The sequence below is a fragment of the Trachypithecus francoisi genome, unplaced genomic scaffold (assembly GCF_009764315.1).
Source record: "Trachypithecus francoisi isolate TF-2019V2 unplaced genomic scaffold, Tfra_2.0 Lachesis_group16, whole genome shotgun sequence".
Lineage (NCBI taxonomy): Eukaryota > Metazoa > Chordata > Mammalia > Primates > Cercopithecidae > Trachypithecus > Trachypithecus francoisi.
Genome location: NW_022681461.1, coordinates 48,675,364 through 48,702,319, shown reverse-complemented (window position 1 = coordinate 48,702,319; position 26,956 = coordinate 48,675,364). Strand labels below are relative to the sequence as shown.

At 38.1% G+C, this 26,956-nt stretch overlaps 1 protein-coding gene across 2 annotated transcripts in view; it reads right to left on the bottom strand.

The window, feature by feature from the left end:
* The window catches only part of ADAMTSL1 (ADAMTS like 1), a 979,130-nt gene that overhangs the window by 248,511 nt on the left and 703,663 nt on the right, over positions 1-26,956 (bottom strand). For both annotated transcript variants that reach the window (XM_033237422.1, XM_033237423.1), the window contains 3 exons: positions 23,220-23,346; positions 9,807-9,881; positions 6,107-6,264 (listed from right to left, as the gene is read on the bottom strand). In XM_033237422.1, coding sequence (XP_033093313.1) covers positions 6,107-6,264; positions 9,807-9,881; positions 23,220-23,346 — 360 coding nt within the window. The remainder of the gene's footprint in view (positions 1-6,106; positions 6,265-9,806; positions 9,882-23,219; positions 23,347-26,956) is intronic.

Here is a 26,956-nt window from a genome sequence, read left to right as displayed (position 1 = left end):
CTAAGCCAGCCAGTTATCCAGATGATGGCCAGATCACCTCTAATAATTAATGTACTGACAGATGTCACCGCCAGTCTGCTCTCATAGCCATTTATCTTAATGGCTACATCTGCCAAATTGTTCCTGGGTATATCACTGGTAAATGCATCAGCCTTTCACCATCTTCAGCAAAGCAGCTTCCTGCTGTTGTTTAGATAGAGTATAGTGATTTGTTTGACTGAAAGTTAAAGTGTTTCAAAAAGATGGAAAGTAAGTAATTGGGATCTATCCACTTTTATACACATTATCTCATTTAATCCCCCACAAGGGCTCCTTCAGGAGTGAGGAGTATTTTATTACCATTTCATAAAGGAGTAAACAGGTTCAAGGAGGCAAAGCAATATCCTTGAGGTCACACACCCAGTAAGCATCAGATTATCTATTCTACCACACTAAACTGGCATTGTCAAAATGTATGTAGAGCCAACGAAACAAGCTTAAAATTTTTAGAAGAAATGCTCCTCTAGGAAGCAAGATGAGAATTCAGTCCAGTTTTAAAGGTGGCAAGAGAAGGATATTACAAAACGTTATTTTGGAACCAAGGGCAATATATAACAATTGCTCACTGTCAGAAAATCTTCCTTTTGCACAAAAAAATCTTTTCCTTTTAAAGAAACAAAAATGGTATTTTGGCAATAAAATTTCATGGAGATACTGACAAGTGGCCATTCTGATTCCTACATATCTTTTTCAAAAAGTAATGTGGTGCTTAAATTAATATATAATGCATCCACCAAAGAACTGTTAGAACTAATCAATAAATTCAGTAAAGTTGCAGGATAAAAAATCAACATATAAACATCAATAGCATTTCTATACACTAATAACAAACCATTCAAAAAAGAAATTAAGGAAACAATCCCATTTATAATAGCTACCAACCCCCCCCCCAAGATTTAGGAGTAAATTTAATCAAGAAAGTGAAAGACTGAAAACTATAAAACATTGATGAAAAAATTGAAGAAACACAAATTAACGGAAAGATATCCTATGTTCATGAATTGAAAGAATTAATATTGTTAAATGTCCATACTACCCAACACTATCTACAGATTTAATGCAATCTCCATGAAAATTCCAATAACATTTTTCACAGAAATAGAAAAAAACCCCTAAAATTAAAATGGAACCACAAAATACCCCAAATAGCCAAAGTAATCTAGAACAAAAAAGAAAAAGGCTAAAGGCATCATACAACCTGATTTCAAAATCTACTGAAAACCTATAGTAATCAAAACACCATGGTACCAGTCTAAAAACAAACACATAGACCAATTAAACAGAAGACAGCCCAGACATTAATCCACAAATTTAAGGTCAATTGATTTTCTGACAAAGTTGCTGAGAAAAGGACAGTAGTGTTTGGAAAAACTTCCATATGTGGAAGAATGAAATCAGACCCGTATCTCACACTATACACAAAAATCAACTTAAAATAGATTAAAGACTTAAATGTAAGACCTGAAACTATAAAACTACTAGAAGAAAACATACTGACAAACTTCAATTAGTCTGGGCAATTTTTGGAATATGATCCCAAAGTACAGGCAACAAAAGCAAAAATAGAAAAAGCTTCTGCATGGTGAAAGAAACAATCAACAGAGTGAAGAGACAACGTACAGAATGGAAAAAAAAATGTGCAAATCACACATCTGATAAGGGGTTAATATCCAAAATATACAAGAAACTCAAACAACTCAATAGCAAGAAAACAATCTGACTGAAAAATGAACAAAGGATCGGAACAGATTTTTCTCAAAAGAAGACATACAAATGGCCAACAAGCATATTTTAAAATATTCAACATCATTAATCATCAGGAAAAGGCATTCAATACTATGATATCACCTTACACCTAACAGAATTGCCATTATCAAAAAGCCAAAAGATGGGTGTTGGCACGGATGTAGAGAAAAGGGAACCCTTGGATACTATAGGTGGGAATGTAAATTGATTCAGCCATTGTAGAAAACAGTATAAAGATTTCTTTAAAAATTTGAAAAATAGAACTACCATATGATCCAGCAATCTCACTCCTGGGTATATATTCAAAGGAAATGAAATCAGTATATTGAAGAGATATCTACACTCTCATGTTCACTGCAGCACTAGTCACAATAGCCAAGATGTGAAATCATCCTAGGTGTTCATCAACAGACAGATTAACAAAACATAGTATATATGCACAATGGAATACTATTCAGCCTTAAAAAAAGAAGAAAATCCTGTCATTTTGACAATGTGGGTGAACCTGGAGAACACTATGTTAAATGAAATAAGCTAGGCCCAGAAAGACAAATACTATGTGATATTAATAATATTTCTATATCCAATCTAAAACAATTGACCCAATAGAAACAAAGAGTAGAATGTTGGCTGCCAGGAGGTTGAGGTGGAAGTGAATTGTGGGGGAAATGTTGGTCAAAAGATACAAAATTTCAGTTAGGAGGAATAAGTTCAAGAGATCTACCTACAACATGGTGGCTGCAGTTAATAACAATGTATTGTATTTGTGAAAATTGCCAAGAGATAGATTTTAAGTGTTCTCAGCACATTCCTGGGTATATACCCAAAGGATTATAAATCATGCTGCTATAAAGACACATGCACACGTATGTTAATTGTGGCACTATTCACAATAGCAAAGACTTGGAACCAACCCAAATGTCCATCAATGACAGACTGGATTAAGAAAATGTGGCACATATACACCATGGAATACTATGCAGCCATAAAAAAGGATGAATTCCTGTCCTTTGTAGGGACATGGATGCAGCTGGAAACCATCATTCTCAGCAAACTATTGCAAGAACAGAAAACCAAACACTGCATGTTCTCACTCATAGGTGGGAACTGAACAATGAGATCACTTGGACACGGGAAGGGGAACAGCACATACCAGGGCCTGTCGTGGGGTGGGGGGAGTGGGGAGGGATAGCATTAGGAGATATACCTAATGTAAATGATGAGTTAATGGGTGCAGCACACCAACATGGCACATGTATACATATGTAACAAACCTGCACATTGTGCACATGTACCCTAGAACTTAAAGTATACTAAAAAAATTGATAAATATGTGAAGTAATACATATATTAATTAGCTCAGTTCAGCTGTTCCACAAAGTATACATATTTGAAAACATGTATATGATGAATATACAGTTTTTACTTGTCAATAAAAAATTAATAAAAAATAAAAGAGAACTTGTTTCAATTAGACTGTTTTAAGAGACATGTCCACATCTCAAAAATAAAATCCTTCCATGCCTTTAAAAAAAAGTCTTCAAATAGCCATTGGACAGCTCTCTGTGAAGAACCAGATACTCATGGCCTCTGTGTAAGCACCACACTGATGGCTTTCTGCTCTATGTTTGGTTTATTCCACTTTCTGAGTCACCTGACTTCATACCACCGGATCGCCAGGGTAATGACCTCATCTCAAGGAGGATGCTATTTTGCTTATTGTGAAGATGGATTTCAGTGTTTCTAATGATGCTTATCAAGGTGAGATTGGTTTGAGACTTGAGTAAACGGCCATTTAAATCTATAAAGAGGATTTGATTAATCAACTATATATGTGTGTTATATACATGATGCAAAAGAGACTATACTTTGAATGCTACTGAAAGCTTAATTCATATGATATATATAATTGTAATACTTAAATCATGAAAAATAATAATCAATAGTAATATCTTATTTTCAGCTATTTCTCTGACGAAAATTAGGGATGGAAAAATTGTTTCATTATGAAGTACTAGAAAAAAAGATCATTTTCTTTTTTTTTCTCTATATACTTCAATTATCTGGCTCATTTTAAAGTTTAAGTAAATTAATTTAAGAATCACACAATCTATCTTAGAATAACTTTACATTTATTTGATTCCCAGTGTTTTCTAATGAAACACTGAAGAAAAAGATGTATACTCTTAGAAGCAACACAAACTATTGAAAGCGTTCTGGACCAGAAGTAAAGAGATGTGATTTTCAGTGCTGGCTTCCCATCAGTGTGAACTCAGGCAAGTCACTCAAATTTCCTGAAGCTAAGTTTCCTTGTGGGTATAATAGAGATGTCAGCATCTGCTCTATTTAAACAATTGTTGTGTGGCAAAAATTCTTTATTCATCCAGCACTTGTTAGTGCTTATTGGGTTCTTCTCACAGAGATATGAAGACAAACACAATTCAGTTTCTTCCCTCAAGGAACACAGAGGTGGGGAGATACAGACAGAAATTTGGGGTAGAGTCAAAGAATACTCCTAGAAGGAGCAGATCTTGAAGAAGAAGTAAGAGGTAGTGAAGAGAATGGAAGAAGACACGATAAGAGCATTCCAGGTAGAGGGCACAGCATCCTGCAAAGGTAATGAGTTATGAGAGTATAAGGTGCTGGGGGACCTGCCCAACATTCAGGGCTGAAACAGAAGGGGAAAAGTCCAAGGTGAGGTTGGAAAGGTGGGCACAATCCAGCTAAACGAGAGTAACAGATGCTGTGCTATGGATTTGTCTTCTAACCTAGAAGCAATGAGTGAAGGTGAGGGGTTATGAAGAATTAGGGAAGGGGTTTTAGGAAATGCACTCTGAAGGTAACATAGGCAATGAAATCAGAGGCTGGGAAACTAGCTCAGGGTCCATGGTACTAGTTCAGATGACAAAAAGTAAAGGCCCGTGCTAACACAGTGGCAGCTGTGGAGGAGAAAAACCAATGTTGAGAGACAGTTTGGATGAAGCCTGACCGACGGCACATAGAAGGGAAAATCAGGGTGAATCAAAGGGTTCTCACTTGCCTGGGTAGACAGTGTCTTAATTTGTAAGATTAAAAAAATAAAGATGTTAAAGCAGGTATCTGGGGCTCAAGTTAAACTTAGGCATGTTGGGCTTGTTGTGCCTATTATCCAAGTGGTGAGGTGCAGAAGGCAACTGGATAGATGTAACACATTTGACAATGCTGTGAGCTGTTCCAATGTAAGTAATATTGCTTGAATCCAGTTACATAATTTCAGTATGTGTATTAACTCTCACAAGGCCACTAGGGAAATTACTATAGTATACATGGTCTATTTAATGGTACTCCAAGGGCTTCAAAGAATAAAGACATCTTTCACTTCTTTACTGGATTTTCTTGCTTAACGGAAATCATTTAACTACCTACAGCATCATTTCTATAGTGAGCTACCTCTGATGGCTTGTAGCTTCTTGCTCACGTTCATGTGGCTGGCGTCTGGACTGGATTAAAGAGAACTACCATGCAGATGGAGACGGAGGACAGTATTCTGGAACCTTTCTCCCTCCAACCTTACTGCCTATTGTATTTTTCTATATGCATTCTTACTTCCAGCTGCCATGGGGTCATCAAGCTTTAGCTTAAATCAAATGTCCTCTGGCTCCAGGTCCCATGATGAAAAATTTATGGAGTCCTGGACACATTACAAGTTTTACAGCTTTACAGCTGAAATCCTTCAGGTCCTCCTGACCTACTGAAGGAAAAAATATGTTTTATTTTATTGTGATTCCCAAATGTTCTTCTAGTGTGTACATTTTTCCAGCAGAATGTGCATGTAGCTTCCAGCAATGTGTTTTATATTACCTTGAAGAGTAGGGAAGCTCTGATAGAAGGAAACAACTTAGTTTTCTTGCCAGTACAAAAGAAAACAGAACTTGCCATTGGAAAGCATGATGAGTTGACCAAGTCTGTGGATAATCGGTTTGTTTTTCTCTTTTATTGAGGATAGCCTATATAAGTCAATGACTGTATCCAAACTATTTTAAAAACAATCTATAGCCACCAACTTATGATACATTGGCTTCTTAGGAGGGGTAATTTTATTAATTATATAACAAAGATTGTATTAATTATATAATAAAGATTTCCTATGACCTTAAAATATCATATGTTCTCATAAAGTCCAGGATGCAGCTAGCTCAACACCCTCAGATTAAACATTTCCTGGGTGACAAACAGGCTTTCCAAACATATGTCAGAACCTAAAGTCTCTCTCTGCTCGGGAAATTATAAGTAACATCAGTTTGGACGTGGCTTGAAAAGGAAGTATCTAAATTGGGCTCACCTTGACAATGAAATCTGCTGTGAGTGGTCCAGCCATTCTCAGTATCTCTTTGTCTGGAAATTTCTGGAAGTCCACACTAGAATTCTCCACAAGAAAAGTTCCTGTGGAGCTGAGACTGTTTTCACCTTTAGCCCCCTGGAGGGTTTTGGTTTCCAGATCTACATAATCAAACACATGAAGATGAGAGAAAGATGTTCCTGGGGCAACCACAGGCAAGCACATTTCATGCAACAATGTTTAGAGCTAGGTAAGGCAGACACATCATTCTTTATATGACTGACAAAATTGAAACTGTGATATCAACAAAATATATAGGCACTGCTGAGTCACATAGGAATTTATGCTGCAATTGAAATTATTTTAAAAGTCATTAGCCAGGAATTCAAGGGTTCCTGTCAAAAAAATCTTTGACTCTCCAGATGACATTATTTGGGCACCCTACTTTACTGCAACCCTATTCTTTTGAGTAAACCAATTCTCATACATCTCTTTTTGACTACAATCTTGATGACCCTCAGCCTAGGATACTCTTCAGTTTTCTTTTTGCTCTACAAGATCCAGGGTGTATCTCTGAGTTGCCTCAGTACCTGTATGACTTTATATTAGTGCATTAACCTGTGTTTATACTTTCTGGTTACTTACTGCACTGATGCTATTGCTCAAAATGAAGAAACAATAGTCACATAAGAACAGGAGCTATCATTTTCAATATTCTCTCTTTAAAATTCATTTTGATACTTAGTTTAGCTTTATGCAAATATAAGATATTTCATAAGTGCTTAAGATAGAAAAAAAAACCTTTATTGCTGGAGCATTTAAATCCAGATTTGGCCAGTGACAAAGCCTATGAAGCATATTTTGTTGTAGAAAATCAGAGCATGCTGGGGATGATGGTAATTATGATGTGTGATTCAGAGAAGACTAAGTTCTCATGCCACTGAGGAGTGATTTAGAACAACTGTCTGTTGTGTTGCGTGAAGAAAGATGGATGTACTAAGGCTAATGGTTTCCAAAACTCGACAAGAACGTTTGGTTTTGGCAAAGATTCTTCAGCAGAAAAATGGGAGTGCTTGGGTGGGGCTCTGGGCTAAAACAATTTTAAGGTCTGTGGAGGCACTCAAGTTCCTAGATACTTGTATTACATTATTGTAGAGGTGGTCTACTTGTAGTTTTCTACTGCAAGGAATATCAACAGCTGGAAAATCTTGGTCTTCAATTAAATGCCCAGTGACTCTCAGATGAAGTCTGTGGAGCCCTTCTTCTAGAGTAAGTCAGACTTCATTCCCTTTCCTCAGAACAGAGGGGATCCCACCGAAGAATATAGGGCACATCAAGGGAATATTGGAGGGAGGAAATCACAGTTGTTGTCATAGGGGAAAGCAACTGCACTAAATCTCCTTCCTCTAGCCTTCATTCCTCAAACTGCCTCACAGGCACTTGTAGAAATATTTCCAGGACATCAATTAACTTCGTTTTAGAAAAATCTTGCAGTTGTAGGCCTGATCTGAGCTTCTAATTCCATTTTATCAAGAGGCTTATAGCTGTCCTTCTCAAGGTACATCTAATTAAAGATGAGCCAAGGGGGCAGACTAGATCGCCTCATCTTATTCTGCTTTGGACCAAAATATTTAAGGTTGATTTCGCACTATACCAGCTTCTGGAATGAAGGGCAAAAGAGCTACAAGAGAAGCAGGGTATCCTTTACTCCCACATTCATTTTGCTGAATTATATTTCAAATACAAAAAAAGAACACACAAGGAAAAATGATTTAGTTATACATATGCTACCAATAGTATGTTTGTTGGGAGAGAAAAGCAGATTCCAGTTTGCTTTTCATCAAATCTTTAGGATAATTAAATCAGACAAGGCCAATTCTTCAGCTTCTTTGTGATCACATAATTAGGAAATCTAGGAGACTAATACATTTATAAAAATAAATTTCCACGGCCGGGCATGGTGGCTCAAGCCTGTAATCCCAGCACTTTGGGAGGCCGAGACGGGCGGATCACGAGGTCAGGAGATCCAGACCATCCTGGCTAACACGGTGAAACCCTGTCTCTACTAAAAAATACAAAAAACTAGCCGGGCAAGGTGGCGGGCACCTGTAGTCCCAGCTACGCGGGAGGCTGAGGCAGGAGAATGGCGTAAACCCGGGAGACGGAGCTTGCAGTGAGCTAAGATCCCGCCACTGCACTCCAGCCTGGGTGACAGAGCGAGACGCCGTCTCAAAAAAAAAAAAAAAAAAAAAAAAAAAAAATTCCCCTTAAATCGATTCCTATGGGTTCTTTCTTCTGCAATGAAGAGTCAGTCCCCCACTTGGTGATGACATTGGCCTGAATATTTTATTCCAGTATCTGTTACTGCTCACGAAAGTACTGCTTTTGAGTGGGGTTGTTACATTAGAAGTTAGCCCTCTCCAATTCTCAAATGGGGAAAAATGAATCATTTGAATGGTAATAATACACACACATACATTATCTTTTCACATGTGAACACCATATTTTACAGGGTTGTTCAGGATTAGAAACAAACTTGAATACATAGAAGGTGACTTATCAGCATTTTTTGGTTTTGCCTGAACTGTACCTTACTTATTCTTTTACTTCACATGGCCTTTCAAATCCCACCTCTTCCGTGAAATGTATTTATTTTTATTTTTAGAAAGACTACTGTAGGCGATCTTGACCTTTATGGGCTTCAATTTGTCTTCCTCTTGTTTGCCTTTTTAGCATGATTTCATTCATAATCCAATTACTAAAAAATAATGCTTGCTATCTAAATTGGTTTCACAGACATTTGTGTGGGAGGGGAGAAAGGACAGATGATAGATGGCCTTGTGGAAACCCAGGAACAATCACAGTGGAGGAGATCAGAAATGCTCAAGGAACCAACTGAAGTGAAGCCTTTCAGTGAAATTGAATTTTACAGAAAATGCTATCATATCCCCTCTCATCCTTTTCTTTGTTTATAGCCTATAATTTTCTTCCTGTAATTTATAGCTCTGTATCTAAACAACACTAAATAATAAGAAATAGGTGGCTCTGTACTGCTGCCTTGGCATGATTGAAGATCAATTTTTGCACAAATCCTGGAGGGGCCATGCTGCCATTTGATCTTTGGGGTTATGATTACCATTTAATCCTGAATCCCAGTAGCTTTCTTTAAGATATGAGGGCCCTGAATTTTTCTTTAATACATGGGATGCTTAATTACACCATGATGGTTTTCTTTAAATGCTACAGTGTTAAGGTTGTTTGGAGTTTCTATGTTCCTCTGCATTGATGAAGTAATGAAACATGAAAGTAGGTAGAAAAAGAGAATGAATGAAGAAAAGAGAAGGAGGTTAGAAGAAAGAAGAAAAAAGGAGAGGGAGGGCAAAAAAGATTGAGATTGGAAAGGAAGAAGAGAGGGAATGAGATATAATACTCACAAGAGCATAAACATGCGCTTAACCCATGAATAACCCATTGGGAGCATCTATTTTGTATTTTTCAGGATGACTGTGGTTAAAGATAATTACCACAGGGCTTTCTGCCATCTCATCAGGCAGCTAAAAGATAAACAGAAGCACTCAAAATATCATATTATGATAGAGTAGAAAGATGTGTATTCTTGTGTTTTAATCTTTTCTGGGAACACAAAATAAATAATAATGACTACAATTCCCAATTCCCAAAGGAAAACAACGGAGTTACTTACACAAGTGATCAGGACCTTTTAAGACAAGGCGAACATGTCTGCTTCCATAGGGAATCGCAACCACAGCGTCATCCGCTAGAGAGAGACAAAGCGAAATCTTAAAGCACGTCACTTGACACAAAATTACTGATCGCCTTCTCAATAAAGGCACTGACTTACATACCTTAAAAATGACAGTTTTTTAAAGTGTTTGAAATGTGAAGGCCATTATTTAGGAATCAACATTTTCACTTTCCTCAAAATAAAATATGCCAAAGATGCTAGTCACTAGTTAACTCCTGGAGGATGTGGCCTTTTAAAACATAGGAATTTTGATATACTGAAAAATTAGTTTGCGAGTTTTCATTTTTGATTTTAAAATCTGGTCTTATATGATCAAAAACACTTGTGCTGAATTAAAACATAAAAATAAAGTCTAATGTTCAAAGGATGAATTTATTACATCAAAATCTGGACTTCTCTCCAGCAGAGTATCTTGGATGAGTAGAACAGATAAGAGAAAGGGAAGATATGTTTGTATGCTCTGAACACCCCAGGGGCAGAAATCATGCCTTCTAGTTCTTAAATATCCTTCACAATATCTATCCCTAAAACTATATGTAGTGCGTACCCCACAAATGTTTCTTGACATTTCTCTACACACACTCTATTTAAAAATATTTTTTTAGAAATCGACTGAACCACAGATCACTTTATAATGGATTTCTTTTCACTCTATTTATAAATTGAGCTTAAATTCGTTAGAAGAAGACATTTTTAAAAATTAGAGCTAATATGCATCTCAAATATATCATAGGTATTCTTATTCAGAACTCCATTTGTAATGACAGCATCTTATATTTTTATGGCACTGCAGAGTTTCAATTTCACCTAAATTATACTATTTACTCCCTCACCCAAAACTTCTGACATTGGCATAGAGGATTTTCTGATAAAGAAATGAAATTTCTGGGAAGTATAATGCATAGTCCGAGATCAAATGGATAGGAAGGCACTTCAGAAGATAAGAGAAAGGTAGGTTTAAAAATATTTACCAGCATATTCAGAAGCCCTGTGTGATTCTTTGTTCATACTACTTATCTTTTATACACACACACACACACACACACACATATATATAGCTGGAGTGTAGTGGTACCATCTTGGCTCAATGCAACCTCTGCTTCCCGGGTTCAAGCAATTCTTCTGCCTCAGCCTCCCAAGTATTTAGGATTACAGGTACCTACCACCACACCTGGCTAATTTTTGTATTTTTAGTAGAGATGGGGTTTCACCATGTTGGCCACGCTGGTCTCGAACTCCTGACCTCATGATCTGCCCACCTCAGCCTCCCAAAGTGCTGGGATTACAGGCGTGAGCCACCGCGCCAGGCCCTTATTATTATTATTATTTTGAGATAGGGTCTCGCTTTGTCACCCAGACTGGAGTGCAGTGGCGTGATCACAGCTCACTGCAGCCTCAGCTTGCCAGGCTCAAGAGATCCTCCTACTTCAGCACCCCAAGTAGCTGGGACTACAGGTGCACACCACTATGCCTAGATAATTTTTGTAATTTTGTAGAGATGTGGTTTTGCCATGTTGCCTAGGCTTTTCTTGAACTCCTGAACTCATGAGATCCACCTGCCTTGGCCTCCCAAAGTGCTGGGATTGCACAGGTAAGCCACTGCACCTGACCTGTTCAGACATATTTTTTTAATAGTGTACATAATTATCCTATCATTGGAAGGATTTAGGTTAAATAAGAGAATCCCAACTTTTACTCAACTTCTCTGAACCTTAATATTATCATCCTATCTTTAGGAGAATTTAGTTTAAATTAGTGAATCTCAGAAGTTACCTGACTTCTCTGATCTTAAGTTTCCTCATTTGTAAAACAGGGAAAACAAAACTTGCCTTATACTATTGTTGTTACTAGATATAAATATAGACATGAATCTAGATATATGGATGTATAGCCTGGAACACAGTAAGTAATCTGTAAACATTATTTTCCTCCCTCTACTCCAAATCTCTTAAAGGACAGGGACTGAAAAACTACTTTTTATTGGGTTTCAACTCTCCAAAGCCCCTAGCACATTACCTGTTGAATGAGAAAGAAGAATCATATTCTCCCAATTCCTTCCTCGGAGAGGTTATATTATCAAGTTCTCTACAAAGTTGAATATTCCACTCATGCTAAAATCTTATAGCTGTTTTTAATGGCATATGTTGTTGAAATTCAGAGAGCTAAGAGTTTGTGGTATATAAGAACAACAACAGAAAACAAGTGTAAGGGGAACACAGAAAAGGAACAACAACAAAAAAATGTTAGGAATAGGCCTACAGAGCTTTTTCTGCTTGTTTGTTTTTTGAGATGGAGTCTCACTTTGTTATCCAGGCTGGAGTGCAGTGGCTTGATTGCGATTTTGACTCATTGCAACCTCTGCCCCCTGGGTTCAAGTGATTCTCCTGCCTCAGCCTCAAGTAGCTGGGATTACAGACTCCTGCCACCGCACCCGGCTAATTTTTGTATTTTTAGTAGAGATGGGGTTTCACCATCTTGGCCAGGCTGGTCTTGAACTCCTGACCTCATGATCCACCTGCCTCAGCCTCCCAAAGTGCTGGGATTACTGGAATGAGCCACCCCGCCCGGCCAAGACTGGGCCTACAGAGCTTTAAATGCCTTGCATAAAGACATGACATTTTAAGTTTGCAAAAGAAACTCAAAGCAGTTAAAACAATGGCACTTTCTAGAAATAGAAAGTCTTTGTTTACCCACAGGTCAAATAAAGTGCAAGTAAAAGGAAAGCTTTCTGTTTGGCCCTGCCATGCTCAGCAGCAGTCTTCTGACCCACACACACTCATGCAGCCTCTCTCTTGCTCTGCTGGGAAGTGACTCGCATTCCATACAGTGGAACATTAATATCCTAACTTTTGGCTGATGCTGTAATATCTGTATGTTCCCTAAAGAAGATAGGGTGTGGTAGCATTTGCATGCTCCCCAAAAAGAGAAGAACCTCCTAGAAAGTTGTTGAGGAAGAGGGTATATGGAGAAAGTAGACCAGGTGAAAGAGTATTTTCTGATGCCCCTTGCACTCACCTAGTCAAAGAGAAATGAAGCAACTCAGGCTGGTACAAACTGTAGCAGTTGGCAGCACATGGCACCGAAGTAGGAAGAGCCACAGCCTTCTCTTATATATTATTCTGAAAAGGGCTGATGGACCCCTGGCAAGTCATTAAACGATCTGCAAATTTATTACTTTATTCCACAAATATTTTTTGAGGGTCTTTTAGTGTCAGGCTCCATGCTAGGTACTAGGGTTTCAGCGACAAAGAAGATAAACAAAGCACTAGCCCCACAAGACGGTCCTGAAAAGGGATCTAAGATAAAACATGGGGGAAATACAAAATACTACACCCCACAGATGAAATTCCCGAAGCACATTCATTCATTTTTTAGGAGCCCTGCACCAAAGAAACCCATTTCACTCTATTTAACCCAGTGTATACCTAAGATGTTTATGCATAAAAACTTTTTCTTATGTGTGTCATCTGTTAAAATCAGCTGATATATCTTAGAATATACTTTAGGTAACAGTACTCTTACTTTAACAAAAAACAAAATAGGAAAAACAATTAAAAATTTAATTTTCTGCATGTTCATAAAAAGCCACTTTTGAGTTGTTTATGTATTAATAATGGTCCCACTTGCTGATAAATCCTCAAGGATTTGGGGTGGGTTGGAAGATGCTTCTACTTGACACCTATTAGAATGTTGTGCACAGGATGTGAGAGCAATCTGTTTGCAACATCTGCCTCCTTGGTGATTAACGCCATTAGTATAGCTGGCGAGGCAGGGGCCGCATCCTCTCCCACCGTGCTGCACATTCCTCTGGGTGCCCTTTCCTACAAAGGCGCACTATTCTAGGATCGAGTGCATCTGCCCTAATCTATTCTGGCTTTGTTGACTGAACCATGATGCCAGTCTTCAGGACATATTCTAGCTTATTAAGCAACAATTCTAAATGATCTGCTCCAGATACCAGATAATTCCTTTCTCCATTCAACGGACAAACTTTCCATGGGAATCATAAATTCTATCATTTCATAGATATGGGTTGCAAATGTCTTTTCTCAAGAAAATTGTTCCCAAGATTTGTACGTAAGAGAATTCTTTAAAAATTATCTATCTATATGTATATCACACAACTTTCTATACAGAACATTTTATATCCGTTTTAAAATCTTGTCATATGTGGATGTTCTGTGTAATAGACAGCTGTATCAGAGGAAGGTGATGAGGATAATATTTTGAAAAGACAGAATTTCCTATTCTGATATCTGAGTTTATCTTATTTTTAGATCCATTGATAAGTTCATGTTTTTAAAGACTCTTCCCTCTGTGCCTATGGAGCTGATACCAAATTTTATTTTATTTTTAAAAATCAAAGAGCCATTTAAAAATACAATTGACTACATATAAAAATAGTTTGCCAATCTTGAGGAGATTTAAATGGTATATTTTACATCTTCATGACAGTTTTATTACTCTTAAAATACATCCAACAAAATAAGAAGTTGAGCATCTGAGGCTTTCAATTTTCTCCCTGGTTTATCTGTAATTGCACAATAGAAGATATATACTGGACAGGCCAAACAAGATGCCCTCCTCATTCCCATCTGGAGAACTTCATCCTTCTATTTGCCTAGGCCAGAAACTTTGGAGGCATCCTATACTTCATCTTTACATCTAACCAGTTAAAAAGTTCTGTTGTCAAAATACCCTATTTCACTGATTCCAAGAGGTACAACTTTTCATGCTTTAACATATATGAAATCAGAATACATCTCACAATCAGTAGTATCTTATATTCTCACTCAGACAATAATCCTGACATAGATACCTTTGCCTGCAGAGGTGATAACATCAAAACAGCCAGTATCAGACTCACAAAATGAGTGTCAGCTGCTTGGGAGAAACTTCTAAGACAGTATTGGAACACATTCAACCTCTAGGAATCAAATGGCTCTGGAGGTTGAGGGGAGATGAAGAATTAGAGGTGCTTAACTACATTGCCACAGAAGAGTCAAAAGCTGGCTAGCTCTGTGTAACTGCAGAGTGGAACTGAGAGCCCAGCACCAAGACTTCTGCTTCTGACAAAGATGAACTAACAGGAACTAGATTTAATACTCTGCCTAAAACAATTAAAAAGTCAGATGAAACCATGGTTTTTAAGTTAGTGAACATCAGGCAAACAAGGGCAGCAATTCTGTACACTCAGGAAACAAATCAGATAAGGCCCAACATTGCCTCAGCTCACTGCCTTCATAGAGTTCCCAGGCTACAGCTTTGGAAGTAGGAAGGCTGGTAGAGCTCAGTAGATTCCCTGAATTGAGGAGACAAAGCCAAGAGTCCAAGGAGACCAAAACAGTTAGAATTTCTGGGACAAAGTAACAGAAAGGAGAGAGCTATACAGAAAGCCAACTCTGGAGACCCAAGAGGGTTTCCTTAAACCAAGAGGTAGCCAGCAGCATAGCAATCAATACATAAGTGTGAGGAAATTACCTGGCCTGGGGTAAGAACTACACAAAAGAATTATAGAGAAGAGTACATGGTGCTCATACAGGGCTGAGAATAGTATCTTATCCCATCAGCCAAAGTGACAAACTTTGTAAGTCATGGAACATTGAGTAGTATACTCAGAAAGGTCCTGCCTCAGTAAAAGGGTACAATTAGCTCTAGACCAAACATGGCTTTGGTCCTGTCTACCACATTTTAAGACCCCAAAGGTTCAAACTGATTTCAGTAACTTAACTGCTCCCAGAACACAGCTCAAGGATATTTATAGAAATAAAAAAATATCTAGTACTCAAAAAAGTAAAATTTGTAATGTCTGGCATCCAGTCAAAAAATACGAGGCATGTAAAGAAACAAAAAAAATACAGCACATATTAAAGTGAAAAATCAATCAATCCAAACACAGAATGCACATTAAAATAGTTACTATAATGGTATTCCATATGTTCATAAGGTCACATACTGAAAAATAAATCTCCAGATCCAGAAAATTTCACTGGGGCATGGTACCAACCACTTAAAGAAGAAATAACATCAATTCTATACAGTCTCTTCCAGAAAAAAGAAGACAAGATATTACTTCTCAATTCATCATTTGAGGCCATTTTGTGCTAATACTAACACCAAACAAATACATAAAAGAAAACGACAGACCAGTATCTCTCATGAACACAGATAAAAAGCCTCAGCAAAATACTGGCGAATCAAACCAGAAATCTATATAAAGAATAATACAGCATAACCAAGTGCAGTTTACCCCAGAAATGCAAAGTTGGTTATTTAAAAACCAATTAATGTAATTCATCACAATAACAGTCTAAAGAAAAACCATGATTTTGTCAGTTGAGGTAAAAGAGAATTTAATAAAATTCATCATCCCTTCATGATAATAACTCCCAGCAAACCAGGAAAGGAAGGGAACTTCCTCAACCTGATAAAGGGCATTTATAAAAACCTACAGCTAACATCATACTCAATGGTGAGAAACTGAATGCTTTCCTCTTAAGATTGGGAATAAGATAAGGATCTCCATTGTCATCATTCCTATTCACTATTGTATTGCATACATAGCCAGTACAATAAGACTACAAAAAAAAAAAAAAAAAAAAAAAGAGTGGCTTACAAATTGAAAAGAGGCAAAACCACTCTTATTTGCAAACAACATGATTGTTTATTGAGAAAATCCCAGTCATCTACCAAAAAACTCAGAGGTATTGAGTGAGTTTATCAAGTTTACATAATACATGGCTAACACACAAAAATCAATCATTTTTCTATGAACCAGCAATACATAATTGGAAATGGAAACAAAGAATACAACGCCAAGCCAAGCACAGTAACTCCTGCAGTCCCAGCTACTTGGGAGGCTGAGGCAGGTAGATCACTTGAGCTGAGTGTGGGTCTGTAGTGTGCTGTCATTACATCTGTGAATAGCCACTGAACTTCAGTCTGGGCAACATAGTGAAACCCCACCTCTAATTTTAAAAAAGAGAATACAATGGCATTTGCAATAGTTACAAAAAAATACAGCAGGTGTAAATCTAACTAAAGTATATGCGATCTTCATGCTGAAAGCTAATAAAGGCTAATCAAAGAGATAAAACAAGACCTAAATAAACAGAGACATAAAATTCTCATACCTTACAGATTGAGTGACTTAACATGGTAAAGATGCCAATTCCTACCCCCTCCAAATCAATCTGTAGAATTAACACAACAAAATCCCAGCAAGACTTTTTGTAGATATGGACAAGCAGGTAGTAAAATTTATATGGAAAGGCAAAGACTCAGAATAGAATAGCCAAAATGAATTTGAAAACAAGAATAAAGTTGGAGAAATCACACTACTTCATTTTAAGATTTACCTTAAAGCCACAGTAATAAAAAAAAAATGGAGTACTGATGAAGGGACAGACACATATCAGAATACAGTCCAGAAACAGACCCACACGGAAATGGCAATAGATTTTTGACAAGGTTTAAATACAATTCAAAAGAGAAAAGGTTGTCTTTTCAACAAATGGTACTGGAAGAATTGGGCATCTATACGAAAAAAATTTCAATCTACCTGTCAAACTTACACCTTATACTAAAAATAACTGAAAATAGGTCACTGATCTAAAGGTGAAATATATTTCTGCAAGAAAACATAAGAGAAAATCTTTGCGTCCTGGTCTTAGGCAAGAAGTTCTTAGACATGACATTAAAAGTACGAGCCATAAAAGAAAAAAATGATAGCCTGGTCTTCATCTAAATGAAAAGCTTTTGCTCTGTGAAAGAGAACCTTAAGCAATTTTGAAGAAAAAAGCTATGATGGAGAAAATACTTCCAATTCAAATATCCCACAAAGGACTTATACCTAGAAAACATGTAAAGAACTCCCAAAACTCAACAAGAGAAAGTCAAGCAACACATTTTTAAAAAATGAGCAAAAGACTTGAAATGACATTATGCAAAAGATGAACAAAGCACACCATGGTAAGTAGACTAATGTATCCCTCTCCCCTGCTAAGTAAGTCCTTAAATCTGTGAATGTGTGATATTATGTGGGCAGGGGAAATTAAGATTGCTAATGGAATTAAGATTGCTAATCAGCTGACCTTAAAATTAAGCGATTATCCTGGATGATCTGAGTGGACTCAATGTAATCACAAACATTCTTTAATATACAAGAGGCAGGCAGAAGAGGAAGCTTGAGTCAGAGAGAGAGCTGAAGATGCTACGCTACTGGCTTTGAAGATGCCAAAGAATGTGCATAGGCTCCAGGAGCAGGAAAATCAAAATTGAAGAAAAAGAAATTCTCCCTGAATGCTTCCAGAGCTGAATTCTGCAAATACCTTGTTTTTAGCCCACTGAAACCTATTTCAGTTTTCTGACACCCCCAGGACCATAAAATAATAAATTTGTGTTGCTTTAAATCACTTAGTCTGTGGTAATTAGTTACAGCATCAATTGCAAGCTAATGCAACATGAAAAGATGTGAACATTATTAGCCATTAGGAATATGCAAATAAAAACAAGTATGAGATACCACTACTCACTGATAAGAATGGCTAAAATACAAAATGCTGGCCAGATGCCATGGCTCACACCTGCAATCCCAACACTTTGGGAGGTTAAGGTGGGCAGATCACTTGAGGCCATGAGTTTGAGACCAGCCTGGCCAACATGGCAAAACCCCATCTCTACTAAAAATACAAAAATTAGCCAGGTGTGGTGGTGTACACCTGTAATCCCAGCTACTCGGGGAGGCTGAAGTGGGAGGATCACCTGAGTCCAGGAGGTCAAGGCTGCAATGAGCTGAACTGTGATTGTGCCACTGCACTGAAGCCTCAGAGACAGAGTGAGATCCTGTTTCAAAGAAAGAGAGAGAGAGAGAGAGAGAGAGAGAGAGAGAGAGAGAGAGAGAGAAAGAAAGAAAAGAAAGAAAGAGAAAGAAAGAGAGAGAGAGAGAAAGAGAGAGAGAGAGAAAGAAAAGAAAGAAAAGAAAGGAAAGAAAGGAAAGAGGGAAGGAAATAAATAAATAACTACAGGTGCAGTGTATCTAGAATTGGATCACTTCTCATCATTGCCACAGCTACTGGTACAGTCCAAGTCACTGTCATCTGTGCCCTATCTGATCAATTCATTCCTCTGTTCAAAATCCTCCAACGACTTCCCATTTCATTCAGACTTACAAAACCCCACCATATCTGTGCCGTTCTTCCCCCTGCCTCACATCATTTTCTCTAGCCTTTTTGAAACTCATCTCATTTTAGTCACACTGGCTTCTTTGTTCTTCCTGAAATATATCCCAAATATATCCTAGAATTTTCTTCTCCCTGACTTTTGCATGGTGACCTCTTTTCACTTCCCTTAGATCCTTGTTCAAATGCCATGTTATCAGTGAGTCCTTTCTTTATTAACATACTGAAAATTGCAGCTCCCCTGCATCACTCGTGGTTGGCAGCCTATACCCATTTCCTGTTCTCCTGCTCTGGTTTGTTTTTTCCATGACTCCTATGAAGATAAATGGATTTTGTCTGTTTTGTTCTGTGCTGTGTTTCCAGCACCTAGAACAGTTCCTCAGCACATAGCAGGTGCCCATTAAATATGTGCTGTTGAATGAATATATCCTTGAGTGGCTTGTGAGGATAGCCTGAAGCATCCAGGGGCAAGTGGAAATTTCTTTAATGTTTTGTGCTTTCTTTGAAAAATCCATGTGTATTTTGTACTTTATAGCATAGAGGCCTGTGTTTTATTATAAGCGTACTTGACCTCAAAATCTTTGAGGTAGAATGATAGTCCAAGAATATGTTTACCCATAGCCATCATACATCAGCATAAGCCACCGTCTGAGAGCATATTTTTAAGTATTAAAAGCTTAAACTTAGTTTTATCTTGATATAAATTAGTTAAGTGACCTCACCATGCAAGGAAGGTACAGAGACAGCTTTAGGATCTCCAGGTGATTTCAAAACATACAGATACAGATAAGAACTCCGCAAAGCTGGAAGTATCAAATTGATAGCAAATAGGCTGGCTCTGGCCCTAAGAATATTCTGAGTATACTTGGAAAATATATAATATAGCATAAGTCAATACATCTTGTGAGAAATGAGCCTTTACATTTCAAGAATCAAAAACAAGGTAATGTTAGCTATATCTGACTATTTTTGTTGGGCTGGGGGAGTTGGGAAGTAACTAGGAAAAATTAAACGGCTGAGTGCTACCAGTGGGTAGTCTTTTCCTTTAAGAAAGGAGAAAAAGTACTTTGATCTTGCTCTATTTCCATTGTCTGTATTTGTATTAGGCAATTGTAATGTCTTTTAATAAAAAGATGATTTTAAAAAATTCACCAGCAAATGGCAGCCATTTGATAAACGATTCCCACTTCTCTTTATCCTTCTGGCACTTTCTACCATGGTCTTTCTCCACTCTCCTGTTTTTGCTTTGTTCTTCTGAGGCTTGATAACATACGGGGGAAAAAAAACTCAGAAAGAAAATGAGTTCAATGTGGGGAATCTGAGTGCCAGAAGTTTGAAGAGAGCATGTGGCGAGCTGACGGTGCTTTTTGGCAGAAGACAGGGGAGAGATCTGGCAGGACTCCTCCAGGCATGGAGAACTGCTCACCTGGCCACTCCACGGGGCCCTGCAGAGCAGCCTCATATTCCCTGCCAGTGGGTCGCCTCACAGTCCGTAAATATAAGACGGAAGATTCTTCTAGGGTGGAGAAAACATAAGTGAGGCAGTTTGTTCAGCATCTGCTATAGATTGTGGTGAGATGCATGCATACGCTGGGCTTTATTGATATCAATCATTTTGTCATGAGGCATCATCAGTGCTAAGGTAAACGAATCAATTGCATTTTGCCGTTATGTATAATCATCAGGTTGTGTATCATATAATTCACCCACTGTTGGTCTTGAATAGGGCACTTTTCATTGAGGTATTTATTTGTAGACTTGGAGATTATATAGGGCTCTCAATTTGCTTCAGTTTGTTCCTTCGGAGCTTCTCCATCATTGTTTTGCGATTCAGGCCCCAGAGGTTACCCATCCCTCCCAAACAGTACGGTAAGAGGAATGTCTATCTGAGCATAGTAGTCTAGCTCCTCTATGAGAACAAGAAGGTATGGACATGAGAATAAAGAAGCATCTTTACCATTAAAAACATGCTCCCAGGACACCATACAGCCATTACTGCACACATGCATGACATTCCCTTTTGTACCTAACTGTAATTCCTAGATTCCTAGATAATGAAAACTGATTCAGATACAAGACAGAAATAATTAGAGAGATTTTAATTCTTCTAGCATTCCTTGAAGAGTTCTTAAGAGTGATCTTTTAAACATAACTCTTTCCTAACATCCAACCATGATTTACAAGAGAATTATGCCTCTATCCATTTCTGGTTTTCATCTTCTAACTTTAGAAATTTTTCATCTTATAGAAGAAGCTACCAACAGACATGACCAAAGAAAAATCTTGCCTAAATGTATTATATCAATGTCTAAGTTATTTCATTCTTTAAATCTATTTTATTTTATTTATTTTTGCAGAATTACATTTTCCACTGCTTCCAACGGAGTTAGAATGTACAGAGTTCCCTAAACTGGTATCTCCAATTTTTCATGTGTTTAGTAGTCTCCGTTCTTTCTTTCTGCCCCCTCTTTTTACCTCGAGGCTAATCCTTTGGCAAGCTGCCTTTTAAGGACTTCTGAGAATATTTCTCCACTGCATACCAGAATAACTGCATCTGCCTTTCTTCCTTGACCTGTAAGTCCATTTAAAGCAACAAACTCCCCATATGTCAATTGTTTTCCTCCAGCTAGTCAACAAGTAAAGATAACAAAACACATTCAGTAAAGATATTCATTCTCATTTCCCAAGTCAGAGAGACATGTGGAAAGAAATACTCAATCAGGGATCTATTGAAGGATTCTGCATAGTAGCGAAATCTGGAGACAATATGCCAAGCAATGCCAAAATAATTCTAAAAATGCATGTCCTTAATACAAGGGTTGTCTTATTTCTATCTGTATCTGCTGCAGTGCCTAGAACAGTGCTTGTCACAGAGGACTGTGCATCATAAAATGTCTCAGATTAATGACTCCGTTTTTGGCTTAGGTACCATGAGAACTTGTACCATCTATCCTAGCAGGACCTGACTGAGTAGACATCTGGGGCACCTTCCCTTGATCCATCTATCTGCTTTGCAAATGTCCCGCCACAGAGACTATCGGCAGGGCTGTGACCAGTCCAGAGGAACAAGTAAGTGCTTAGGCTCTGGAATCAGACTCTGACTCAAATCTTGGCTCCATTACAACTGTGTGACTCTGTGTAAGTCCCAAAATCTGGCTAAGCTTCAGTTATCTCATCCATAACATGGGGATTAATAGTACTTTGCTCATGAGGTTGTTATAACAATTACAGAGGATGATCGTGTGAAGTTCTCAGTGAGTACATGTATAATAAGCACACTTTTTTTTTTTTGCTAGTATTGAGATATCAGGACACAAAGGTCAATAAAAAACTTCGTATAGCCTGGGTGCACTGGCTTGTGCCCGTAATCCCTCACTTTGGGAGGCTGAGACGGGTGGATCGCTTGAGGTCAGGAGTTCAAGACTAGCCTGGCCAACATGATGAAAACCTGTCTGTACTAAAAATACAAAAATTAGCTGGGTGTGGTGGCATGTGCCTGTAATTCCAGCTACTTGCAAGGTTGAGGCAGGAGAATCGCTTGAACGCGGGAAGCAGAGGTTGCAGTGAGCTGAGATCGCCCCATTGCACTCCAGCCTGGGCGACAGCATGAGAGACCTGCTCTCAAAAAAAAACAAAAAACAAAACACACACACACACACACAAAACCCAAAAACCAAAAAACCGAAACTTCATGTAATCACTGCCCTACATTAATTCTGAAAGAACTTGCTTTAGTACTGACCAAAGGCCACCTTGTAAGTGAAGGCCATGTGACTTCACAGTGACAGGAGTGAATTTGTGTTATCTTCCCACTCTCCCTGCTATCTTCCACCAGGCATATCACACTATACATCATGCAGGAGCTGGGATACAGTCTGTCCTCATGTTGGACAGCAAAGCTCATGTTTGCACAGAGAGTATTGGTAGCTCCATGTCTGGCTCACTCCTGATGTGCCTCAGAAGGACAGGTTTCCTCTTTGGAACTGCAGCTGGTAACCTGACTTGTCCCACCTAAGCTAATTCACATGCCTGAGCATGAGGCCTTCTACACTTTCAGGTTCATCGTCATTTTGGTGGATGTATTGTTCCCTGGCTGTTTAGTGGGGCCAGACATAAGCCAGGGGAGGATAAATGAACAAGTCCAAAGGTCACCCATCTCTGTGTGTCTTACATTTGGTTGCGGAGAGCTGGGATTTATACTGCCCTCGGACCAGCCGGCAGGTGGACCCATCTCCGTTGCAGACCCCACAGTTATCTTCCTTGACGGTGCTTCCCAGCTGGTGATCGCAGCCAACGATCTAACAAGAAAGAGAGATGTGTAATTCAACCAAGCACCTACCGATGGCAGAATCCACTACGAGGCCAATCACCACAAAACAACCCTCCCTTCATCCCTGAGGGGCCTAAAACATACTTCCAATGCAGGGGATGGAATTCAACCGGAATTTGAATCAAGCTAAGAAAGAAAAAAAGGTAGCATGGGTAAAGATGTTTTCAAAGTTCAGATATACAAATAGAAAGAAGGGTAAAAGAAAGAGAATGAGAGAGAATAGGGAGCAGGGTAGGGAATGATGGGAAGAAAATAAGAGAAACAAGAAGATCCTGAATTACTGATGTTTTAGGGCCTAATTCAAGAATAACTCCTACGTTAATAATTACGATTCACCCAAATGACAAAAACTACAACCAAGAGGTAATGGTAGCAGGAAACATTTTATAAATGATCTCCATGTTCCACATGGTTCCTTAGAATGAAAGCTGCATAAGGGTGGGTGATTTGTATCTTGGGTTAATTAATGTATTCCAAGCAATGAGAACAGTGCTTAGTCAATTGTAGGCCCTCAAAAAATATTTGCTGAGTGATAATGAAAATACTTCCTTTTCTAGCTAGCACTCCAGCTTAAAAAAGAGAAGAGAATCAGCAAACAGATACAAACTTAGTGTGTGTATGCGTGAGGAAGAGGAGGGTTGCATGAAGGGCAGCAGGGATGAACACCACTAAGACCCTGTCATTTGCCTTATCCTGTCCTGTACCAGGCACAGTACAAATATCTCATTCATTCTCAAAAGAGCCATGCAAGTAAGATATCTCCATTCTATAGTTGAGGCCATGAATCTTACCCAAGGTCACTTAGCTAATAAGCAGTCAAGTTCTAAAGACTTCTAGTGAAACATTTACGCCTGGTCCAAATCAGGCTTAACAACATCACAGGCTTTTATAAAGTATGTGGGCAATGCCACTTGTGTCTTTCCTCTTTACTTTCCAATATCTGAGTTTTAGAAATTCAAATCCAAATTATGCCAGGTTGTATGGCTTATAGTTCTAGTTAGATCAAATATAGAAAGATTTATTCCATTCCCAAACGATTTCAATTACTCTGTTTGACAAAATAAAATGATAATGGTAGTGACAACTGAAGGGACTTATGGCTTCTCTTCATAAAGTCCCCACAGTTCGTCTTGCCTTTCAAAAATCTGCTTGTTAATATGACCAGAGGCTTGAGGCTTTTTTTTTAATTCCTTTTATTAATAATTGCAAACACATGTTTAGGCAAAGGTTTAAAAACATAATCATTTAATATTGTGTTATATATGTACTCTATTTTTAAAATGTGGTAATGTGTATTTTTTCATTAATAGCAAATGAACATCTTTTAAAAACAGATGAAAAGCAACAACTCCTTCAATAACTGTACATTTTTTTAAGTGCAAAGATGTCAGGAAAACATGGTGCTGAGTTCTAAAGTCAGGGACAAAGGCAGATGGGCTCTATCCCTGTGGGTTTACCGTAGCTGAGGAGCAGTTCACCTCAATCTATTCAGAGGCTGCAGTGAGACCACTTCAGAAAGCAACCAAATTTCATCCCTGCAGTGCCAAGCATGTGCTGGCATAAGACTGCTTTGGTGTATTTCTACGTAACTGCAGTAAAATTATTTTCAAAATTCATGTCTGTAGATGGGCCCACCCATGAGCGGATCACTTCTGTATTCACTCTTATGTTCTTAGTACAGTGTCAAATGGGATTACAGAAGTACTTTATAAAAGAATTCATTTAACTGTTTAGGCAGCATTTATTGAGGACCTGCTATGGGCCAGGCACTGTGCTAGCAGCAACATTCAATGGTGAATTTCAGCATCTATGGGTCCACTCTCATGAGACTTTACAGTCTAGTGGCAGAGGGAGATAGTGCTCAAATCATCACACGCAAAAAGCATAAAATGATAATCATGATAAAAGCTATAAAACACAGACACATGGCACTCTGAGAGCATAAAATATGGATAACTCAATTTGGTTAGGGAGGCAAGAGAAGATTTCCCTTAGGAAGAGACTTTTTTGAGCTGAGATGTGAAGTCAGAGTTAACAACGGAAGAGAGGTGTCACATGAGGTTCACCGTGTCCTTTAGAAATGGCTGGATACTAGCTAATTGGAGAGGAAGCAAAAACCAAAGTTGGCCAAAAAAACAAAAAGCAAAAAAAACCCCAGAAAACTGATAACCTAATTGCCTTAGAGGGACCGAATTCTTTGAGAAAGCATGGCAGTTTTAATTTAGGCAATATTCAAAGCATTATTGACTTTACTGTTGTTGTGGTTGCTGGGATTAAAGAGGACTTAATCTGACAAGATCCTTGGCTATGTGGAAGGACAGCACGGGCAGTGGGCACAGAAATTTCCACTCTCAGGCATCCCAAATCTAACTGGATTTACTCCTCAAACTATAGGAATTTCAGGTTTCTCAAAGGATTTAAGTTTCCCTGGAAAATTTTTAATGGATTCTGATACCTCTAATGGAGCCAAAGGAGATAATCATGAAAATCTCTCTCTAAGTCTAAAGATTTCTTATGGTTCCAAAACCATTTTCAGTAACGAACAATTCAGCTTCACAGATCAAAAGTAACAGTAATATTAGAAATAGCTAAATAGGAGGTGACATACTTTAAGACTAACTTGGCTAGACGCCTGACTTAGCACTCTTAGTGTGGGTTTATGGACCCCAGGATATGAACCAAGTCAGTTTTAAATGGGCTTTGTTTAGCTTCAGAATTTAAAAGACAAACATCTCCCTGACACAATTTTTTTTTTCTTCCTTTTCTCTGTCATTGATTCCTCTTCAAGATGCCAAAATCTTCTAACTCAATTATTTTTAAAATGTGGAATACTTGATATCAGATAAAATGTTCTTACTTTGTTCCAAGTGGAAAATTGTTTGTAGAGCTATCAGGATAATCATACTTGACATATCTTAATCTGTTGATTTTGAATAACTGTTAGATTAATTAAAATTAGTTGTTACTTTAAGACCTACTATTAATAACAGAGAGAAAAATAAATAGAAATACAAAAATGGGCTTAACTGGCCCTCTGTGCATGTGCTATTATTTTTTGTCTAGGATACTCTTTCCCTAGTCTTTATTTGGCAAACTCCTATTCATCCTTCAAATCCCAAATTAGGTGTCTCCTCAAGAAAGCCTGTCCAGATTCCAGAGGTAACTGCCTTATTGCTGTATGTTTCCATAGTCATTTCTTCATACTTCCATGTGACAGAGGTTTCTGGTTGTCATACAATATTCATCTTCTCTTATTTTTCTTGTACTGGAGCCCAATTTTATCTTGGTTAGCATTATATGCAGTTAAAAGAATACATTTCTCATTCGTCATGAGACCAAATCATAATTACTGAAATAAAAGTGGAAGTATTGTGTGAGGCTTCTCGGAAGGCTACTTAAAAGAAGCTGACTTAGCTGGGGAATGCCTTTTCCGCCCTCCCCCTTCCTACCTTCCTGCTGGCTCCAGCAGCCATCTTGGAAATGAGACAATCTTGAGAATGGAAGCCTTGTACTCAGAATGGCAGAGCAGAAAGAGAGAAAGATCCTGTTTCCTGAACCACACTTGGACTGATTACATC